At 41.2% G+C, this 23,273-nt stretch overlaps 1 protein-coding gene across 1 annotated transcript in view; it reads right to left on the reverse strand.

Moving 5' to 3' along the window:
• Positions 1-11,034, reverse strand: part of MTMR7 (myotubularin related protein 7) — a 94,136-nt gene extending 83,102 nt beyond the window's left edge. Inside the window, exon 1 of the mRNA XM_065900067.1 lies at positions 10,874-11,034. Within this exon, the coding sequence (XP_065756139.1) occupies positions 10,874-10,897 (24 nt within the window). The 5' untranslated portion in view covers positions 10,898-11,034. The remainder of the gene's footprint in view (positions 1-10,873) is intronic.
• Between the last annotated feature and the right edge of the window lie 12,239 nt (positions 11,035-23,273).

A 23,273-nucleotide genomic window follows, 5' to 3' on the forward strand; every position in this document is an offset into this window, starting at 1 on the left:
CTACTAGAAGTGAGGATTTCAAGAAATGCAGGTGGCTTTGAGGAATGCTTAAAAAACTCCTGCTTAACCACAACTTGGAAAACTAAAGAAAAGGTAACTGCCGCTGTTACACGCTAGTGGCGTGTTTCACTGTAACGAACTTATCAGCCTTGCTTTTGAAGTGAGATAGTGTATTTGATTACACAGACTACCTCCCCAATACTGTCAAATATTGGGCAACGGAAGAGACTTTAACAATTGGGCAATAATCTGTCTTAAATCAAAACAAAATGCTGACCTTGGTTCTTTCGATAAAACCAAACTGCAATAATAAGAAAAAACAAGGGGCACGTTTAATAATCCAGAGGCAGCCTCAAGGCAAGAATGTGAGCAGGGCTGCAGAAGGCCTCGCCCTGGGAGTGTAAAGCCGGACCGGAGTGAGAACCCAGACCACGTTCTCTCCCACTCTCAACATCCAAACACAAGATGGCGTAGCTGCTGAGAAAACAAACTTTGCAGCTACACTGTCTGGTTCTGCAACCTCACTCTGCCCCTTTTAAGTTATTTCACCTCCATTTCCTCATTTGCAAAATGGGGATAATAATAATACTTACACCTAATAGAGTTATTTCAAGGACTAATGAAATGAGTGCCTAGCACACAGCAAGTGCTACTGAAGGATTTTCTTTCACCAGTACTATTATTATATTGCTACTGTTACAAACAGGCACCAAAAGTATATTCAATCTCACCAATAAGCAAAGCTATAGTATATAAATTAATGAGAAACCACACTTCACGTATCATTCTCATAAGAATAAAGGAAAAAAGTTCCTCTGCTACACTGGCAAAGCAGACACAACTCTAGAGGAAAATCTAGCAGAAGATATCAAAAATCTTTAAGATATATATAGAAATGGAACCCAAAATCACACTTTAGAAATTTAATCTGAGGCAACAGAGAGATCTGCCCAACAATTTAAATTCACTGGTGTTTATCACAGTTATTTGTTCTAGTGACGAAATGGAAGCAAATTAACTATCAAATAGTAAGTCATAATAAACTTGGTTAAAAGCTGTGAAATGCCTGAAATTTTAGTCTGCTTGCAACCTAACAAGTTAGCCTGCCGCAGTTTCATGGTTGCTGAGGGAAGACACAAGACTCCTGGGTCAGAAACAAAGGACTTCATTACTCTCTGCACACCAGGAAGCAGGAGCTCCATGTCTGCATCAGGTGCCTACACCCACCCCTCCCCACCTCCCCAGTCTGAGGGGAAACAGCAGCCCAGTGGATGCTGCACTCAGAGCAGCTCTGTGTCCCAGATGAGGAAACTCAGAGCTCAGAGCATCATACACGCCAATCTTATAAGAGGGCTGCTAGCAACCCTGACCAACCTTTGGCCCCGAGGAAAATGTTGTCTTTATTACCCGGACAGCAAACAAATCTGCCCTTTGCCCAAGGGAGAAACTATTTCTCTCTTCCAAGGCTGTTTACTATAAAATCACCCTTGAAAAGATAATTTCAGAACAAAAGAACAGAAATGTTTACAACCCACGGAGAATTAACTGCCTCCCAACACTAAATAACTTATAATGCATCCACGCAATGTGAGACCACGTAGTTACAATGAATCACTTTTCAGAAGAATGTTTAATAAGGTGAGAAAAATGTTTATGGTATACTATGACATACAAAACACAGACTCTCACTCCCCAAATTACACACACACACAGGCACAGAGAGACAGAAAGAGAGAGGGAAAACAAATGTAATTTTGTTTTATAACACTTTTCCATTTTTATACAAAGAAAAGGGCTCACAATATACAAAGTTAACAGCAGTTCTTCTTGGGTATTGAGATTGTGTATGGCTTTTATTTTCTTTCTGCTTTTTTGAACTAAATTTTCTGTAATGCATTACCTTTTTAATCAGAAAAAAAGGGCTTTTAAAAAAATATACATGGATATGACATCAAAAACACAAGTGACAAAAGAAAAACTGGGTAAGGTGGACTTCATCAAAATTCAAAACTTTTGTGTTTCAAAGGCACCATGAAGACAGTGAAAAAAAACCTGACAGAACGGGAGAAGACATTTGTAAGTCATATATCTGATTAGGGACTTATATCCATAATATATGAAGAACTTTTGCAACTCGATAATTTAAAAAGACAAATAATCCAATTAAAAAATGAACAAAGGATCTGAATAGAGAGCTCTCCAAAGAAAATATACAAATGGTCATTAAGCATATGAAAAGATGCTCAAAATAATCAGTCATTAAGGAAAGGCAAACCAAAAGCATGATCAATACCACTTCACACCCACTAGGATGAATAAAAAAGACAGACAATAACAAGTGTTGGCAGGGATACTAAAAAACTGGAACCTTCACACATTGTTGGTGGGATCTTAAAATAGTATAGTCACTTCCAGAAAACAGTCTGGCAGTTAAATATATATACAAATATATATACATACTATACACACACACAAAAACAATTATTGAAATGGAGAAAGATATAAATAGATAATTGAGGAAAGTAATAAAATAGTCAATAAACATATTTTTGAAAATGCTTCAACCTCACTAGAAATTAAAAAAAAGTACCATGAAATAACGCAGTGCTATCCCCCCTTTAACAAATATTTTTCAAATAATTAAGCAATGGTACAGTGAGAAAGACACTATGCCCTATTTCTGAAAATTGATGTAATATTTTTGGAAAGTCATTAGGCAACATTTATCAACCATAAAATTGTTCATCTTCCATGACACAGTAATTCCATCTAGGGCTCTAGCCTATATGCAAATAATAATTAATAAATAAGATATTCTTCATTATATTATTGGAACAGCCTTATGGGGAAATGGTTAATGTGATAATGACATTTCCATAGGATAAAAAAATCACATAGTCTTCTAAAAGCATGTTTTCAAAGACCGCAATAAGGTAAGTGAAAAGAAGCACACTACAAAATTGAATTGGGTGATCCTAAATTTCTAAACAAGCAAATAAAAAGTGTGAGTATTCATGCAAAGAAAAAAAAATCAGAAGGAAATATACTCACATATTAACAGTGGTTAATTTCCATATTTTTCCTATTAAGGAATTAAAAATAAATATACTTTTATAACCTGAAAATGTATACTTTTTAAAACAAAGATGAAAGAGATAACACTTAGTGCCGATGGTATAATGACAGTGAATGACACAGAGAAAGCCCATCTTCTCATGACTATTGATCTCTATCACAAAGAGATCTTGCAAATGACATCACTATTTTCAAATGGGGGTATGGAATTTTGAATTATAAGCTGGTGAGTTTGACATTAAATCTAGGCAAGATTCTAAAATGGCTTCTTTAATGGAATTTTGTATGAACCTAGAAAAGGAAACTATCAGTCAGCAGGAGGATTCACTCAATCATTCGCAGGCTACTTCAGTTTTTTCTTTGACGAGCTATTTGGAGAGGTGATGGAAGCCAAGTTTATTAAACGGTAAATGGCACCAAGCTGAGGGAACTAGTGTATCTGTTATCAGGATGGAGAACCTGAGAGAGAGAGTGAACTTAAGCTACTAAGAAGTCACATCTGCCTAACTTAGTTTCTTCCCTGGATAAGATCATGGATGAGGTAATAATAGAGGGCAAGGCTGTTAAATAGTGGATGGTACCCGACTGAGAGGAATAGCAGATGTATATCAGGATCCAAAAACAGTGTTAGGGATTAAGCAAGAAGCTAAATCCAATGAGATAACATTCAAAAAAGCTAAGTGTAAGATATTATCATTCAAGGAAAAGGCAGGGGAGACTTGACTTCACAGCTCAGTGTGTGGAGACCACTTCAGGGCTCTCTTCCACAGTCAGCTCACCAGAAGGCCACTGAGCTGTGGCTCGAGGATATTTAAATTTAAAAAATAGTTAGCAAACTTTACTCTCTCCCAGTTCAACAAAACCTGAAGTAATCATATACTTTTTTTTAACTCATTGAGTAAAGTAACCAGGATATAAAGGGACTTAAAACCAAGCCACTGGTTGGTTGCCAGAAAAGCAGGGCTAACCCAACTACTTCGGTGAGAGGGAAGGATTATGGAGGTGGTGGCATCCTAGGAAATCCTCGAAGGGCCATTTCCTGGAAGGAGGGTTGATGTATTGGGGAACATTCCAGGGGACAGAGCTAGACACAATTACTAAAAACTACAGTGAGCCAGATTTTGACTCAATATAAGGAAAACTTCCTAATGGCTAGAGCTGTCCATGGTCATCGTGGATTGCCAAGGGACACAGCAAGTTCTCAGCATCAGAAGTAGGGAGCTCGGGCCAGCTGGGCACTGCGCTCAGAGGAAATTCAAACAGGATTCTAGTCTATTCTCCCCTCAGATGCCTGAAACACGTTCATGTCTTTGCTAACGAGAGTCATCCAGACTCTGCTTAAGACACCTGTAATCCTTCAAGAGATAAACTAATTTCTCTTCTATAACAGGTATAATTGTGGTAAAGAACTTCTCTATACGGAGCCAAGACCTTCTCTTCCACAGTCCCTTCACTTCTGCTCGCTGGGACTATAAAGAGTTTTTCTAAACCCTGGACCATAAAGAAGCTTTCCAATACTGAAAGATATCACGTAATGAGAATCCTTATAAAGAGTGTTCCTACTCTCATCATTCCACTCTGGGCAATAATTAATTAAGAAAACTGCACCAGGTATTTTCCTAGGGGCACAAAACCCACATCCCTATGAGTGGATACAGTTTAAGCAAACCCTACTCAAATGAATAATATGCAACCATTAAAACAATAAATAGGGAGATGACATCTGAATAGAAAATATATATACAAAATAATGGTGGGCAAAAAATTCAATAAGAGAGATAAAGCATGCTATTTTCAACTATATAAAAAGGGCATATTATCACAAATTAGAACTGAATTTGGAGTGATGTAAATATAACTTCATCTCATTAGGTTGTTTTTCTAAGAAATTGTTTAAATGTATAAAAATAAAAATCTATACTCCCCTTTTTTTTTTTTTTTGTGGTACGCGGGCCTCTCCCTGTTGTGGCCTCTCCCGTTGCGGAGCACAGGCTCCGGACGCGCAGGCTCAGCAGCCATGGCTCACGGGCCCAGCCGCTCCGCGGCATGTGGGATCTTCCCGGACCAGGGCACGAACCTGTGTCCCCTGCATCAGCAGGCAGACTCTCAACCACTGCGCCACCAGGGAAACCCTATACTCCCTTTTGATGTAAACCTAACAATAAAAATCTATACTCCCTTTTGATGTAAACCTATCTCTTCACCCATTTAAACCATTAGTCCTAAAGTGCCTAGGTTCTGAATACTACATAAATCATTCTAGATTATTAGATGTATATATAAAGAAAAAAGATTTAGTTGTATAATATGTAAGATGTACTCATAGTTTCCTCAAAAATTAAAGTTACTATATGACCCAGTAATTCCACTTCTAGAGATACACCCAAGAGAAATGGAAAGTTATGTTCTCCCAAAAACCAAGTGAGTGTTCATGTGCAGTGCTATTCATAATAAACAAAAAAGTGGAAATAACCCAAATGCCCATCCACTGATGAAAGGATAAACAGAATGTGGTATATCCACAAAACGGAATATTATTCTGCAATAAAAAAGGAATGAAGCACCAACACCTACTACAAGTCGGATGAACCTAGGAAGGGTTATGCTAAATGAAGCAAGTCACAAACGGCCACAAATTATATTACTCATCTATATGAGATGTCCAGAATAGGCAAATCTAATAGAGACAGGAAGTAGACTAGTGGCTGCCAAGGGCTGGAGTAGGGAATGAGGACTGACTACTAATAGGTACTAGGTTTCTTTGGGAGTGATGAAAATGTTCCCAGTTAGATAGTGGTGAGAGGTACACAACATACAAATATACCAAAAAACACTGAAATGGGGCTTCCCTGGTGGCACAGTGGTTGAGAATCCGCCTGCCAATGCAGAGGACACGGGTTCGTGCCCCGGTCTGGGAAGATCCCACATGCCGCGGAGCGGCTGGGCCCGTGAGCCATGGCCACTGAGCCTGTGCTCCGCAACAGGAGAGGCCACAAACACTGAAATGTACACTTTAAAATGGCTAAATGGTGAATTTTATGTTATTTTAATTCTGTCTCATTAAAACAATATATAATGACAAAAGACATATCATTATATATATGCTATATATTTTATAAAATATATTGACATCCACAAGTACTTAATACTATTAGAAGACTGACAATATGGTACCTAGCATGGGTACAATGCACAAAAGGCCTGGATTACTAAAGAAAATATTAAAAACTGAAGGGCTGAAATTAAGAATCACTCATTCCTTCTATTATCCAATTATTAATTTATTTACTGTGTGCTTACTTGGTGCCAGAAACTATGTTAGGTGCTGTGGATACAGGGGTGATCAAGATGTGACCCTCACCTTCACAGGGCTCCTGGTCTAAAAGGGGAGCTTGACATGAAACAAATAATCACTTGCATATATATAAAACATGTATGTAACAAGGGGCATAAGGTGAAATATGGGTTCCATGACAGAATATATCAGTAACAGGCAGCCCTGATTTAGATGGAGAATTGGGCAATTCCTTCCTGAGGAAATTATATTTAATCTGAAACTATGAAGATGAGAGATTTAGGCAGGTGAAGAGCGGGGATAAGAGTCTCCTCCGGATGGAATAGCAGGTGCAGAAGTCCTGAGGCAGAAAAGAACCTGTCACATGTGAGAAACCCACGAGGGCTAGCTGTGATCAGAGGGTGGTGAGTGAGAAGACAACTGTCACAGAATGAGGCTCAGAAGTAAACATGGGTCTGTCCAGGCAGGCCACTCTGGGGATTCTCACTCTATATCCTGGGTACAAAGGGAAGCCACCCAAGAATTTCAGCAGGGAAGTAACATGACCAATTTGTGTCATAAAAGCATCACCCAGGCTCCCTCTGTGGAGGAGGGATTGGAGAAAAGCAAAGAGGAGGCTGTGAGAGTAACAGCTGTGAGAGTAATGGCTCAGACCAGGGATGGGGGTGGAAAGGAACAAAAGACATTTTCAAGGTCTATTTGGAGTTTTGGAGGTCATCACATATTCTTTTTTACAACTCAAATTTACATGTGTGGGGAAAAAAAGTCTTCCAGAAAGACCAAAACATAAAAAGTAGAGATTACTTCACCAAGTTCCTAGACACATTAGCATCTATCCGATACTAACCCAAACCCTACAAAACACTTCAAGTTACTTCTAAAAGCCCTGAAGGCTTTATATATAACTAAGTAACACGTGAACCCAAATTATCCCTAAGCTTCTTGCAGGGTTTTTTTTTACCAGCAAGTCTTCAGCGTGGCAGAGAAAACCAGACAGAGAAGTAGAAACAAAAAGTTCTCTGTGATGCAATACAGGTAATGCTTGGTGTCCTAACTTAAACCCAACTGCAAACTAGCTCCTCCTTGGAACATTTTCTTTTTCTTATACGGGAACCATTCCGGGAGAGAAACACCTTGCTTAGTATACGCTCTGTTAAAGGCTTCTGTTAAACAAACACACACACACGCGCGCGCACACACACACACACACACACACACACACACACACACCACACACACCAGCAAGAAAGATGTGCAAAGCATCCAGATTATACATGGGTATCTATCTCCTTACACTGCACTCCAGAGACTGAAGCAGAGTACAGAGGCTGCGATGGATATCGCACAGCTTACAAAGAGTAAATGAATGACTTCACTGTAATAGGAAAACAACTGTACATTACACATGCATTTCCCTTCCTCTTAAAATAAACCCCTGCCAGCCACATGGTAAATACACTTCAAACTTGAGTGTATACCCCTCACAAGCCACCTAAGACATGAAATCGTACAATATAAGACAAGCTATCTACTCAGCACCCCCAGAATATAATGGAAGCCCAAAACAAAGACGAATATGACCATCAAAAATTATACATTTTACAACACAAGCTCTGTAAGTAGTACGGTCCCTTTTCATTTATACTGTGAAAATTAGTATTGCACTTAAAAATGTAAAATGAAATTGTTTAAAATATCGAATCACTATGTTGTGTAACAAGAACTAACACGGTGATGTAGGGCAATTACACATCAAAACAAACAAACAAACTCATAGAAAGAGAGACCCAATTTGTGGTTACCAGGGGGGCAGGCTGAAGGAAGGTGGTCAAAAGGTACAAACTTCCAGTTATAAGATAAATCAGTACTAGAGATGGAATGGATAACATGATACATATAATTTATACTGCTGTATGTTATACATGAAAGTTAAGATAATAAATTCTAAGAGTTCCCAGCACAAGAAAAAATTTTTTTCTATTTCTTTAATTTTCTATCTAAATGATGATGGATGGTCATTAATTTATCGTGGCAATCATTTTATGATGTATGTAAGTCAAATCATTATGCTGTACACCTTAAACTTATCCAGAGCTGTATGTCGATTCTATCTCAATAAAACTGGAAGTGAAAAATAAAAAATTGTTAATTGTTTTAAAAATGTAAAATAAAATTATATTGTTTAACCTCAAGGAATCATGTCATGTCATCAATTCTATCTTTATCGCTGTTAAGGCTTTCAGCATCTTTGAGGGAGTAATGATTTATTACAATATACCATATTTACACAACTGCCTGACAGCATCTCCAATGCTCCTGCGTGTTAAGACTCAGCTCTTCGGGCTTCCCTGGTGGCGCAGAGGTTGGGAGTTCGCCTGCTGATGCAGGGAACACGGGTTCGTGCCCCAGTCCGGGAAGATCCCACATGCCGCGGTGCGGCTGGGCCCGTGAGCCATGGCCGCTGAGCCTGCGCGTCCGGAGCCTGTGCTCCGCAATGGGAGAGGCCGCAACAGTGAGAGGCCCATGTGCCACAAAAAAAAAAAAATTAAAAAAAAAAAAAGACTCAGCTCTTCTAAGAAGCCTTCCCTTACCCTTTATGGTAGAGCTGATCCTCCATCCATTGCCCTCTCTGCCCACTGTCCCTTGTACACATCTCTCTCCAGATTTACAACTGCCTCCATTCCAGACCAGGAGCTCCCTGGTCTGGAGCTTCACAGAGCTCACACAGGAGCTTCTCACAGGAAAGGTTCTCCAATGCTTGTGGAATGAAATGAATGAATAAATGGACTGGATCCCCCCCCAATCTCTGTAGCTTTTAATTTTTTTCCACCTGCATTATCCTAAATGTTCATGACTCTCAACTCAATGAAATTTCAGACAATTATCCATTTCCCCCCATTTCCTTCTGTTTCCTGACAGAAGATTTATGGTACAGGGTGTTTATGAAAACGGGTTTTAAGAACAAGTGAGAATATTGCTTGATGTTCAGGTTTGCACACATAGCTTTGTAGAGAATGAGTTTGAATAAGGATGAGAAAAGGCCTTTACTCCCCAAATTCATATTCCATAGGAAGAAAAGCACTCAGTGTCATGTCACCCTATCACTACTGACATTCACATCAGACATCATTTTTATCAAGAGCCCCCTTCATCATGACAAAGAAAGGATGCCCCTGGCAAGGGCAGAGGGAGTTCATGAGTTAAATTCCTCATTCCAGAATAAATTATTTAGCACCACTTAAACCCTGAAAGCTCTGAGCCACCTATCTTGCGGTTTATGGCACTCTCCTCTAAGTTTACAATTTCCCGATTGTGAAGAAACAATTTAATTCCATAGTGCAAAATCAATACAACTTAACTTTACTGTTGGAACTCACATTATGTGGCAAACTGAAAGATTTTATTCTTCCACTGACATAAGACAATCGTAAAGCTGCCTTTATTAAGAGAAACCATTCCGGAATTTAGGAATGAATTTTTCTTACTGGACTTACTGCACAGCAATGGCCCCATAAGGTGAATACGATCCCTGGGGCCTCCTAAGTTCCGCCCACTCAGGCCCAGCTTTGACTTCACTGTCAGGACCTAGATTTTGAACAGGAGATCATCCCGGAAACGCAAGGCGCTATAGTGGTAGTAACAAGAGACAGCCAATAGGTTGCCGAAATAGGTTTTGTCACTAATTTAGGGTTTTTATCAGGAATGTCGATCACCTTTTTCGCTCTAAATTTTATTACTAGTACAACCATGAACAGTAAGGTTTGGTACAGGGGTCAACGTTTCCAGTGTTATTTAACTGAAATGATCTGGGACCAGACGCTTTTGTTGAGTTGGCAAGATCTGGTGTTGTTTAAAACAGACCAGTGGACGAATCTGTAAGCTGCAACCCACTGGAAAAGGCAAGAAGATGGAAGGATTGATAATATTCAGTCTACAGCGAACACTGATCATCTGCTCGGTGCAAGGTCCACTGCAGCTGATAGCCTGAGAACCAAGAAGCAGAAGAGCGAGTTGGGCGGGTCCGAACCCTTAGATTCAACAAGCTTCCCGAGTGCATTCAACGCACCTGCACGTAACTCGTTTCCTTGCACCTGTTATTAGGAAGGCTTGTTTCTCTTTCAACTGCTCAGAGCAGCCAACAGAAAAACAAATATTTTTAAAGCAGCAACCTAGTGCTAGACCAGAAAGGAGCGTTTATCAGCCTATCAGCAGCCCCATTACTCTACTGGCAGTTAGGCTTCCCTCCCGTCCTGCCCTCTGTCCACTGAGCATCCCCAAGGACAAGAGGTTAGATCCAGCAGCAGCCCAGGCTAGGCCTGTGAGGCAGCAAGAGGAAGCCCAGCCTCCCGGCGAAGCGGGAGAGGCTCCGGCGCCGCCTCCTCCCTCGCTCGCTCGCGGTGCCAGTTCGGTCTGCGCCGGACAGGGAAGCCGGGCCTCCAGCCGGCTCAGCATCCTTCCTCTTGCTCCCGCTCTCCCTCCTCCGCCCGCGCCCGTAGCACCAACCTTAGGCGTGCGGATGTGCTCCATGGCGAGCCCGCCTCTGCTGGTTCCGGGCGGGTGAGGCCTCACGTACCTGCGCGCGTCTGCAGCGCGGCGGGAGGGACGCGGGGAGGGGGCTTCGCGCCCGGGAGCGGGCGGGTCTCGGGCTTAGCTCCGCCCTCAGGTGCGGCGGCGCCCGCGCGAGGCAGGCGTGCGGGGCCCGGGGCGCCCGCGCGGCCCTAGAGCGCGCGTCTCTGCGCCACTGCCACCTGTACCGCCTGTTGCCGCCCCGCCCCTTGCCTGGCTGCCTGGCTGGGGTCGCGGGAGCCAGAGCCGCTCGCTTCCTCTGAAGAAGGGCAGCCAGCGTAAGACTGTCGGGTTACTGTTCCCCGAGACACAATGGGGGCCTTGCGGTGGGTGTGGCCTCTTGGAGGAGAGATGGGACCAAGCGCTGCTCCACACCGCCCATGGGCTTCCTTCCAGAGCGTCCCAGGATAGGTGGGACTTAAGGGTGGGGCAGGAAAAAGGCTGCCACAAACACTCCAGATCCAGTGTGGCCTCTTGGGCCCTGTCTGTATATTTCACCACAGGCGGCAGAGCATTTGGGATGAAGATGGAAATAGCAACAGTGTTAGCGCCCGAGAAAGTGCTGTTAAGGCAAGCATCTCGCATCAACCTGTGACTTTACCGTTGGAAGAGACACTTTCCCTTGCGCAGTACTGGATGCTCATTTGACATCTTCACTTAGCTCTAACTGAACTGGAAGATATAGATAACAAAGCATCCATTATAAAGCATCATTCTTCCATTTATGATATTAAGAGTAGTTGTTGCCACTGTTAGTACTAAGCCATTTGGAAAAGCCAAAGGGAAGAAATGCGCGCCACCCACCCCCGCCTTTTTTTCTTGCAAACCTGTGTGTAAAGGTTTACCATAACTAATTATTTCATAAAACTGTTCGTAGTTCTTAGAATAATATCTCTCCAATTTTTTCCTAGCTCTTACTCATCTCTCTTTTACCTGGATTGTAAATTCTTTGGCTGTAGACATTGGGGTTTTTTTTATCTCTTTTTGTCCAGTCCATGGTAGGCACATTGCAACCTTCCAAATAAATGTTTATTTAATCAATACAGTATTGCATTTTTTTAATTTCCAGGTCCCCTTCACATATCTTTTATCATTTCATCCTCCTTCCACTCTGGGAGGCAATTAGGACAAGTTCAGTAAACTGATGTTTGCATTATGGCAAAACTGACCCAGAGTAAAATTTCTTGTTACTAAAAAACACCAGGAATAGCGTCAGGAGCACTCTGGTTCCAATTCAGCCTCTGACCTCATTCCACTTATTAGGATAAGTTAACATAGAATAAGCTAGAAATAAAATAACAGTAGGGAAAGAAATCTCTATAAGTAAACATTTGGGTTTGATCTAACAGTTCTCTGAGGAATCCTCCTTGGCTTGACCCCCAGCCCCGATCGCTATCCAGCTTATTAGATCGCAAGCTGTGTTGACCCCAGACAGCCACTCTGCTCTTTCTCACTTTCTCTGCACTGCCTCATGCCCCCATGTTTCACTGCTTCTCTGAACCACCACCCAGTGGGGCAGAAGAGATTGAACAAAGCAGCAAGAGCTGGTGGGCAGTGGAGTGAGAGAAGCTAGAATACACGTGATCCTAAGTAGGGCAGAAAGTGAAACCAGCCATTCACTTAGTTAAGAATCACTGATATTAATTTACTGACGGTCATGCACAAGGTACCATGGCAGATGCTGGGAAATGGAAGGGAGACCCAGAGGAGGAGGATACCAAGTTCCATAACAGTGATACGGATAACACCAAGGAAGTGAAAAGTAGACCAGTGAGATGGCAACAGAGCATGTGGAAATGCCAAAAGTAGCCTCAAGGAGATTGACCTGCTTCCTACATTTTCCATGTTAATTATATGGAAAATAATAGGTGAACTCGGGATCATATACCTAATGCCTAAAGTTTGCTGCTGTTGCATTTGTTATGAACCAAGGGTCATGTGGATAAATGTTGCACCTCTGAGTGTTCACAGAGCAGAAATCTCTCCATCTGGCACCAGAACCAAGAAGTAAGAAGGGTAAAAAAAAATGTATTCTTCTAACACTACAAAATTTGCAGAGGGATCCACATCCAGATTTATACTGCATCAATTTACTTTTTACACTACAGAGTCACTTTGCCCAGTGGGTTGGAAGATGGCTATTTGTTTTTTAAGCTAGCATTTGTGAATCCTGGATGGAAAATTCAACAAAACTATTTTCACCATCAAGCAAAACATCAGACAATAAGGTTAAGACCTAGTTACCTGCATGTTCGTCAAACTACTTCTTCCCTTGACAGCACACAATATAGTTGCCCTCACTTTATCTTTAGTGCTCATGCTTCAGTGCTTTTCTAACTCTGTGAAAATGGTAGATATTTAATTCTCCTTTCCCTCATGGGCACACAGGAGACTATGCTTCCCCACTCTATTACTGTTGGGTGGGACCGTGGACCAGGGCTGTGGAAAGTGACCTATGTCATTTTGAAGCCAAAGTTCTGCAAAACCTCTGTGGCCCTCCAGCTTTCTCTTCCCTTGTCTTGTTCTTTGGAGATCTTATCTTGAAATTATAGAGAAAATAATGATGATAAATTCACTCTGAGTATATAACGTGACTGTGGCCACAAACTATTCAGCATTAGATTGACATGAAGAGAAAAACAGGCTGTTTCTCCGAGTCATTACTTGGAAGGGAGCTACTCTGAAGTGTCACAGCAGATTCTTTTGAGTGAAAAGAACAGCTTTTTGTAGCGGTGATCGTTGCATGAAGCCACTGAGGTTTAGAGTTTAAGTTTTGTACCTACCCTCGCCTATGCTGACATTCTAAAGAAGGGACTCTGAGAGTCAAAATAATATACCTCCTGTGTCTCTGATCTTTTCTCAAGGGGGTTGATAATGTCATTAAAGAGGTCTGATGACACGTCATCTGCCAAGACCTCAACTTTATTGTGTGTTACCAAACTTCTTCTGCACAACCTCTCCTTAAGAAATTTTTATCACACAGATAGTCTAGTTGCAAATAATATTACTATAGGAATTTTTATATCCAAACTTGATATTCACTGGGAACGTTCCCAAATGCTGTGATCTTCAGTGGCGTGAGGAGATGTGGATGCTGATCAAACACTTGCAAGACTTTTTCTAGAATTCTTACATTTCTCCTGAGGCAACTAAAACTTCTGATTTGGAGTGAAGCCAAGAACTCTTTCCTCAGGAGGGTAGTATTGCTAACGATTACAGACTCAGTAAAATCCTATCCAGCACTGCTAAGCCTCAGCGGTCCACGAGGATATGAGTGGAGGAGGGCACCCGTCTCTATACAAGCCGAGCCTCAGCTAGAAGCAGGCTAGCTACCCAATAGGATAGGGTTAGAGCTGCATTTGGGGTTCTGCCTAGAAAAAATAACATCCTCACCTCCAGGATTTTTATGAAGCCAATGATGCCAAATACCAATGTCTTCTTTGGCCTCGCCCTATGCCAGACAGAGAGAATAAGCACTCTGTGGATTGCAGGCAGCTCTGCCCTTTTTCTAGAAACCAAAGGGGACACTCTGGACCAGCATAAAAGGAGCTCTTACTCTATGAACAGGCAAGGTTTTAAAACAGACTCTCATATTTTGTTCTCCCTCCAAGAAGGCACATCACTCAGACACAAGTCTGTATCCTCAGAGCACTTACTGTTTATTCCCTTCCCACTGCTGTCCCTTCAGCCATCATTTTGATGCAGACAATTCCCATGTCAATATTTCTAATCCTAAATTCTCTCCATACCTCACATATGATATTTCCATCCACCTGTTGAGTACCTCCACATGGATGTCCCATCAATGTCACAAACTAGGTATAACAGACAGGCCTATATTCAAGTCACAGCTGCAGCATGGGCTAGCTGTGTGACCTTGAACAAGTTTTTGACCCCTCTCAGCCTCAGGTTTCTTACCTGTAAAAGGGAGATAATGATAATATCTGTATTACTTTCTTTGTCTCAAGCTGAGGAGTAGATATCTATATATATAGAGAGAGATATCTATCTATATGTATATGGATGTTTATTACATTATTTCCTGTTTATTTGTATATGCCTGAGGTAGTCCAAAATAAAAAATAAAATTGATAGCAAAAAATGGGGCATAATTACACCTCCTTCTTGGGATGGACGTGACAATTCAGTGAGATCGAGCATATATTTTGTGACTAATATTTATTGAGTGTCCTCTGTGAGCCAAGCACCAAGGATAAAGTGTGAACCAAAGCAATCACAGTCCTGCCCTCAAGGTGCTTCTGTCTAATAATATCAGCTACTATTATTATTATCATTATCTTCTACCTGATACCAAACCTCCTGTTGACGTCATTATTTCTTTTGTTAATCTCAATCACTCAAGTTCAGAGCCTTTGAGTTGTTTCTGGCTCATGTCCCTCACTGGCCCCCATACCCAGACAGATGCGGATTCCTCATCCACAACTTTTCCTCAGCTGATCCTTCCCCTTCCTTTCTCACTGCCATTGCTCTAAGATCCTCATTGCTTCTTCCTGGCTGGAATATTAGCCTCTGCTGCTAGATCAATCCTCATGAAAAGCAACTCTAATCATCACTCTCCATCTTAAACACCTTCAGGTGGTTTACAATTGCCTTTTAATTAAGTACCATCTCCTTATTCTGTCATTTAAGGCCCAGTCACATCCTACCTTTCTCTTTCTCTTTTACAAACTCAGCAAAGTTAAGTCACTGGCACTTAGTAGGTGCTCAATAAATATTTTTTGAATGTATCACTTAGTCAACCAATCACTTTCTATATCCTGCATTTACTTACCTTTATGTCTTTGTTCACACTATTCCTGTGTATCAAATCCCCTAGGTTCATTTCAAGATTCACTTCAACATTCCCTCCAAATGCAGTTCTTCCAAAATAACTCTTGTCTGTTCATTCCAATAAGCAGAGATGGTCATAAGCAGTTTATTTTCATCTGGAAGTGTAATTTTATGCATCTCTGTCACAACTTATCCACAGGGGACCTTAATCAGTCCCCTGTTCCAAGAATCACGCTGGGTCACTACACTGACAATGTCATGCTGGTCGGATGGAATGAACAGAAAGTTGCAGGGGTCCAAGATGTCCAAGAAAAACACACATGTGTCAGAGGATGGGAGATACATTCTGGGGAAATTCAGGGTCCTGCCATCTCAGTGAAGTTTCTACGATCTGCAGTGGTGAAATAGCTTCTCCAGCATGAAAGGCAAGTTGCTTTGCTTTGCGGCCCTCTTGCCTATTACAGAGTTGGCCATCAGGCCCACCAGCTCTGACTGGGGCCTTGGGTAAGAAAAGGGTCTCTAGCTGATTTGAGTTGTGGTGGAAACAGATCTATGACAGTGGCTTTTTGACCCCAGCAGATCCAAATACGAGGAGGTGATAAACATTAAATGAGGTCATAAGGGTAGGGCTCTAGTCCAATAGAACTGGTGCCATTATAAGAAGCGGAAGAGATCGCTCTCTCTCTCTCTCTCTCTCTCTCTCTCTCTCTCCCTCTCTATCATATGAGGATACAGCAAGAAAGCAGTCATCTGCAAGCCAGGAAGGAGAGCTCTCACCAAAAACTTGGGGGACCTTGATCTTGGACTCCCCAGCCTCCAGAACTATGAAAAATAAATTTCTGTTGTTCAAGCCACTCAGTCTGTAGTATTTTGTTATGGCAACTCAAGCTGATGAATACAAATACATAGAGTGGTTTGCACTGATCCCAACTTGACACAGATATTTAGAACAACATAATTTATGAAATGTAAATATTTCAGGCTTCAGAAACTTAGGAATATAAAGGCAATCACATGAATATTAATACCTAAAATCTCAACAGCCCTAAGCCTCCATCTTCATTATATAGAGTCCTCTTCTTCCTAATACTTGCAGAGGAACCAATGTGTATGCACAGCCAGTCCTGGTGGCTCCCTGCTGCATTGTTAGCCAGGGCGGGATCCTGCTGCAGCAGACGCAGTGAGAGGCAAAAGATGCTGCTGCCCTTGCTGCCGGGAATCTGCTGTTCTCGATGCCAGGGAAGCTGTCATGCTGCCTCTATCTTCTGATTCAAAAATCAAACTTGCACTCAGTTTGGAGGATTTCTCACATCAAAGATGTTCAGTATTCCAGAGTATAAGAGTTTTTTCCTTTCCCCACCATTGTTCCACTCTGGGTCTTCGACAGCTTCATTCAGTGCCAATACTCAACTGAGACTTCGTCCTCTTGTAGTCCGTCACTGCCATTGTCAACACTGCTACTCTGTGGTCATCGACACCTACACTGCTGAAAACAGGCTCTTCTCAAAGTTTGTGAGATTGTGAAGCCGCTATCGCACTCCAGCGCGGGACCTCTGCCCACGGCAGATATTCTTGTGAAATGAAAGAAAGGTAAGACCTTCTTATGAAGCTCATTTAGGGTTTGTCCAAAGCAGAGCTCCTGGGTTGCCAAGTGTCAGAGTTCACGATCTGTCAATACGTGGACACTGCCGTTTCCCACCAGGCGCCGAAATGGAATGTTTCTGAGATCAGTCAGAACCTTAGACGCAGAACCACCACACTCCCTTTCCGACATCAAGCCCTGATGCTAGGACGTACCTTTTATTTTGATCCCGTTTTCAGTCGTGATGAATTTCTCTCTCTTTGGATGGAGTTAGGTTTTGTGGGGCAGGTTGATATCATCACAGGCTCCCTAATTCTTCAGATTTTCGCCAATATCTGTGCAGCATTCAAGTTTTTGTAAATTCAGGATGTTCTTCAGCTCCCGTGAAAATAACAGTATTCCAACGGACCCCTAGGGGACAGGATTCTGCCTAATCCAACAATCTGGAAGCATCTGAGCTCTAGCTCCAGTCCACCCAAGACTCCCTGTCACGTTTTGGTTGGTGAAACATTAGAAGCAATAAATATCAAAAATAAATAGAATTTTGGACTTCCCTGGTGGTGCAGTGGTTAAGAATCCACCTGCCAGTGGAGGAGGCACAGGTTCAAGCCCTGGCCCGGGAAGATACCACATGCCACGGAGCAACTAAGCCAGCACACCACACTACTGAGCCCCTGTGCCACAACTACTGAAGCCCGTGCCCCTAGAGCCGGTGCTCCACGACAAGAGAAGCCACCACACTGAGAAGCCCGTGCACCGCAACAAAGAGTAGCCCCCGCTCGCTGCAACTAGAGAAAGACTGCGCGCAGCAACAAAGACCCAACGCAGCCAAAAATAAATTAATTAATTAACTTTTAAAATAAATAGAATTTTTAAATAAAATGTGGCGTGGCTGTATGTGAAATACTGTATGAGCTTGAAAGTTTTTTTCCCAAAGGATACTTAATGACATAGAAAGATGCTCATAACAAAATTTTAAGCCAAAAAGCCAGATACTAAACTGTATATACAGTGCGATCTGAGTTGTGTTTCAAAATGTGTATGTGTATGTGTGAAAGGAAAGAGAGAAAAAATAGAAGAAAAAAACACAGGCATAACAATTACATCTGGGTGTAGATTTGTGGTGATTATAATTTTGTTTTTTTATATTTTACAAATATTTACATTGCACATTTTAATAATTACAAAGAATGCGTACTTTAAAACGGTAATTTCAAATAGAAACAAGTAATAATAATCACATCATAGTGTCAAGAGTCAAAGCAAATATTTTTGTGGAGAAAGAATTTATTTTGTTTTTTTAAAAAGACTACTGAAGAGTTGAGAGAATTTTAAGTGTATACTTCCTAAAATTTCAGGTCAAAAATAATCTTTCTGAAAAGTAATCATTTTTCAGCATAAAATCCAGATTATTTTCCATAAGGAAGCAATAAAAACAATATCCCAAGTGTGTAACAATAGCTGGAAAAAGAAAAGAGGAGGGTGCTCCCTCCTGACTTGTAAGGATTTTAGCAATGCTGTTTTTTGGAGGAATGTTCTGTGCTTAAAAGCCAATGTTCTATAAAAAAATTACTTAACTGACTTTAACTTTTAGTAAAAACTCTGAGATGTATCTTTGGTGTTTGGGTCATACGTAATTAATAAAACTTTATCTTAATCCCCTTCTTTTTAAAATTTAGATGCAGATGCTAAGTATTGGCAAAATACATATGAACATAAATCTCATAGCCGGGACAATTTGAGACTCTTAATAAACAGATGTAAAAGTTGTTCTTGGGTTACATTAGGGTTTCTTGTGGAGATAATGATTAATTTTGAATGCTGGCTCTGCAAGGGAATTTTTCCATCTCTTCTTTGGCAGAGAGGATATTTTTGTAAACAAAATCAGTGAACAAGATTTGTGCAAGATGGTGAACTAAACACGGATTTGATCTGGCTCTAACTTGCTGAGAACCACCTATGTTTGCATTTGGATTTGGCAGATGTGATTGACTGTCTTGCCACGGCAAAGACAAGCCTAGAGAGCTTGAACACGGCACAAGATAGGAACCCCATCATCTGCAGGTAGAACAGATCACATTTATTTTCAGTGTTTTGTTCCTGATCGTTTGGTCATTTTTCAGGGAGTCTGCATGAATAATCGCCAACTTAGGAATGAATTATAGTCCAAGAGTCGCATTGTAAGAAGGTTGTTTGGTTCTCAGATTTCACAAACGATGACAATTTCTGGGCCATTCCTCTGAAGGGTCTGCAAACAATGGTACTAGTCGTCCTGTTACTTACACTGTACTGAATTCCCACGTATGACTTTACATCAAAATGCATAAGGAACATTGCATTTTAGGAATAGACCTCCTCCCTCCACCTTAGAAGCAGGAGGGGCTACTTCCACAAGCCCCAGAGCAGCCTTAAGTGATGGGGTGCCAATGGAAGTGACTTCTCTTGAAGAGCAATATCTCAACTCTTTCCTCTTTACATTATTAGGTTAGCAAGCACCTGGAAGTCATAAAGCTCTTTAGGTTCTGTGGTCTTTGCAGACTATGAAACAGTATTCCACCAGGATAGATAGAGGATTACATATATATAACTCTATGTGTGACTATTTTTGCAGTCATATATAGAATATCTCAACCACGATAATGTGTCAATAAAAGATCTGCTTTGTAGAATGCTCCCAAATTTTATGGTCATATTTGTTAGCAATTTGTTCATTCATTTTGGTCTTGGGAATAGCAAACACAAAAGATTTTAAGAACATTTATAGAAGAAAAAATTTAAAGAGATAATTCCTTTTCCTGAAAATTGAGAAAGATTGATCTTATTCTATTTTAACTGATGGCATCCTGGTCCAACTTTTGAAAGCGCTGTTTAAACTCTAAAAGTCTGAATTAAAGAACAAAGGAGAGTTGAGAGAGGTAGGGACTGACGCAACAATGATTTCCCATGACGTTATATTAATGACCACCTTTGTATGCCCAGGATCCCTGAAAACCAAAGCAGGACACAGACTCACAATTGACTAAACAATAGAGCTTCCCTGACTAGAAAGTTTTAAAAATCACAAAATTCCCTAATAGTGGTGTAAATGGATTATCATTCGTCTCTTTTCAGGATACATAACGCATATGCTAAACACCAAAAAGCAGGACAAGTACATAGAGACAAAAAAAAATTTTTAAGTAATTTCTTATCTCAATTCTAGTTTGCTCGAGTTACTTGAAGTGGCATCAGCATGGAACAAAAGCAATTTCTTTTACTCTTAGGAAGAGAAGCTTACTAGGAAAAAAACCGCATAGGATTGAACAAGAGAATGTGACGATGTTCGTTGACTCTACTGAAGTATTTATTGTGTGAAAACTGAACACCTGACTTCTTTGTGCTTTGAAGGAGGAAACAGCTGGCAGAAGCTCTGGGAACTTCCCTAGGCCTTCGGATCTCTGGAGTGTCTCCAATCTAATTTCCAATCTTTAATTTTAAAGATTTTCCATTTCTACCATTAGTGCCCTTCAACTGTCGGTCCTGAGCTTCAACAACCTATTTCTAGCATTTTGTACATTTTATTTCTTTACATTTTCACTCACTATTTAATACATACTTGATAGGCTTAACTTCAAAAGTCCATGTTTCTAACTCAGCTAAACACCTGACCATGACTAGTTACTTACATCTGCTGCAATTGTCATATCACTAGTATTATTTTTCTACTACTACTTATTTAAAATAATGGCAAAATGTATTAAATATTCAAATAATTGTACAAACTCTCCTGGACAAACCAAGAAAACAACACAGTTTAAAATACTATGCCAGGCTTCCCTGGTGGTGCAGTGGTTGAGAGTCTGCCTGCCGATGCAGGGGACGCGGGTTCATGCCCCGGTCCGGGAGGATCCCACATGACGCGGAGTGGCTGGGCCCGTGAGCCATGGCCGCTGAGCCTGCGCGTCCAGAGCCTGTGCTCCGCAACAGGAGAGGCCACAACAGGGAGAGGCCTGTGTACCACAAAAAAAATAATAATAATAAAAGTAAAATAAAATACTATGCCAACTGGCCAGCAGGGTCAGCATGAGACACCTCTAAGTGTGTGTTCATCACTCATTAAGGAAAAGTTGACAATCTGCAACTTGGGGTCATCGTTACGGAATATACAAAAGCGCAGGTTGTTTAAAGTCATGTAGGTTATTTGTAAGTCAAGGTATTCTCTTCACTCCTTCACCTCATCCTTTAAGTAACAAAGTATAATTCTATTTTCTGAAAAAATTTTAATATCAAACTTTTCATTCGAATACTATGGAGAGTGAATAATACCTCAATATAAATTTATTTCTATAAATAGAAGATAGAAAAATATATGTACACACACACACACGCACGCACACACGTGTTCTCTGCACCAAAAGAGAGCTCACTTCCAATTGTAGAGAAGTGCATTTGGTGCCACTGAGATTATTAATACTTTCCTCAAATTGTTTCTCCTACAACATGACGGGAGGCACTACCCAAGAAAATCACTTCATTTGAATCTTTTTGAGCTTAAAAGAGAAAGAATTTTCAGTTAGCAGAGAAAACTCTAAAACCAATTATACGCACCACTAGTGTTTTGTATTGTTTGATTATTTTTGCTGAATTTGATTTTGCTTTCTTTTACCTTCTTGAGAGGCATGATAATGGGGTGCTTAAGAGCATGGGCCACTAGGGCCAGCCCTCCTGGGCTTGAATTCAGGCTCTCCACTTACCAGGGGCATAAGCACTTCCTATGTTTAACCTCTCTGTGCCTCAGTTTGCTCACCTGTAAAATGGGAATTAATGACTGGGTTGTTGTAAGGAATCAGGGAGTGGTGAATTCAAAGCAATTGGAGCAGTGCCTCTCACCTTACGCCCTCGAGAACCCCTCTTCTTGGGGCCAGCTCCTCTTCCACTTCATTTCTCTTTTTTAACTCAAAATAGGCAGAAAGGAAAACACAGCATTTCTCACTAATGGGCACTATAGGGGTATTTGGAGTGGGACAATTAATTCATGGTGCAAGACTGACCCACAGAGCGTTTGTTGTCCTTGATCCCTGGGCACCAAATGCCCACGGAATGCCCAGTCATCGTGACATCCAAACACAGTGCCCCTCCCCGGCAATATTTACAAATGCCCCTTCGTTCCAAATGCCCACCTGGGTTAAGAACCACAGTAGATACTTACCAGTTACTTTCACAGATGTCAGCTGAAGTTTAAGGGGAAAATATGGAAAGGATGGTAGATGAAACTGACAATGGTAACATTAACAACTACAATTTGTTGAGTCCTTATTATGCGCTAAAGCTTATAACAGATCCATGAGGAGAGGAAGGAATGAAGATTTAATCATTAAATAACTAATCTGGGTCACAGACGTGTCAAGGTGATATCAGAATTTGAATTCATGGTTCTCTTACCCCGTATCTTGTGCTGTTGTTCAACAGTTAGATAGCTTACAGCTTTAAGTCAACTAAGTCAGCTGACCCTCAGAGAGCGCCATAAGTTTGACCAAAGACCAGATTTTATGCAACGTTAACACACTCATCTTTATGTCTATATGGTAGACCTTGAACAGAGATGGTTTTGCTCATCTTGAGCCCTGGACTCTTGACTTTAATGATCAGGTAGAGTTCAAACAGTTTGTAGATAGATATAGATAACAATACCTGTAAGAATTCCTATGGAATTCACAAAAAGTGTATCAAGACTAATTGAATTCTCAGTCTGTAAAGTAAAAAGAATATAAGCCAGAAGTCTCTGGGTCTTCCTAGCCTGTGGATGCGACTTCCATGGGCTCACTGTCTCCATTTGCCCAGACAGAGATTCCTGTCTCCAGAAATGTTACCCCCAGGCATGTCTAGACATTCCTAGAGGCTTACTGGATACACCCAGGAACACCTGTTCTCCTCAAGCTCCACTCCTGCTTCTGTCTTATGAAAACCCCACCTGGCGGATACGTC

The sequence above is a fragment of the Phocoena phocoena genome, chromosome 21, assembly GCF_963924675.1.
Source record: "Phocoena phocoena chromosome 21, mPhoPho1.1, whole genome shotgun sequence".
In the NCBI taxonomy this organism is placed as follows: domain Eukaryota; kingdom Metazoa; phylum Chordata; class Mammalia; order Artiodactyla; family Phocoenidae; genus Phocoena; species Phocoena phocoena.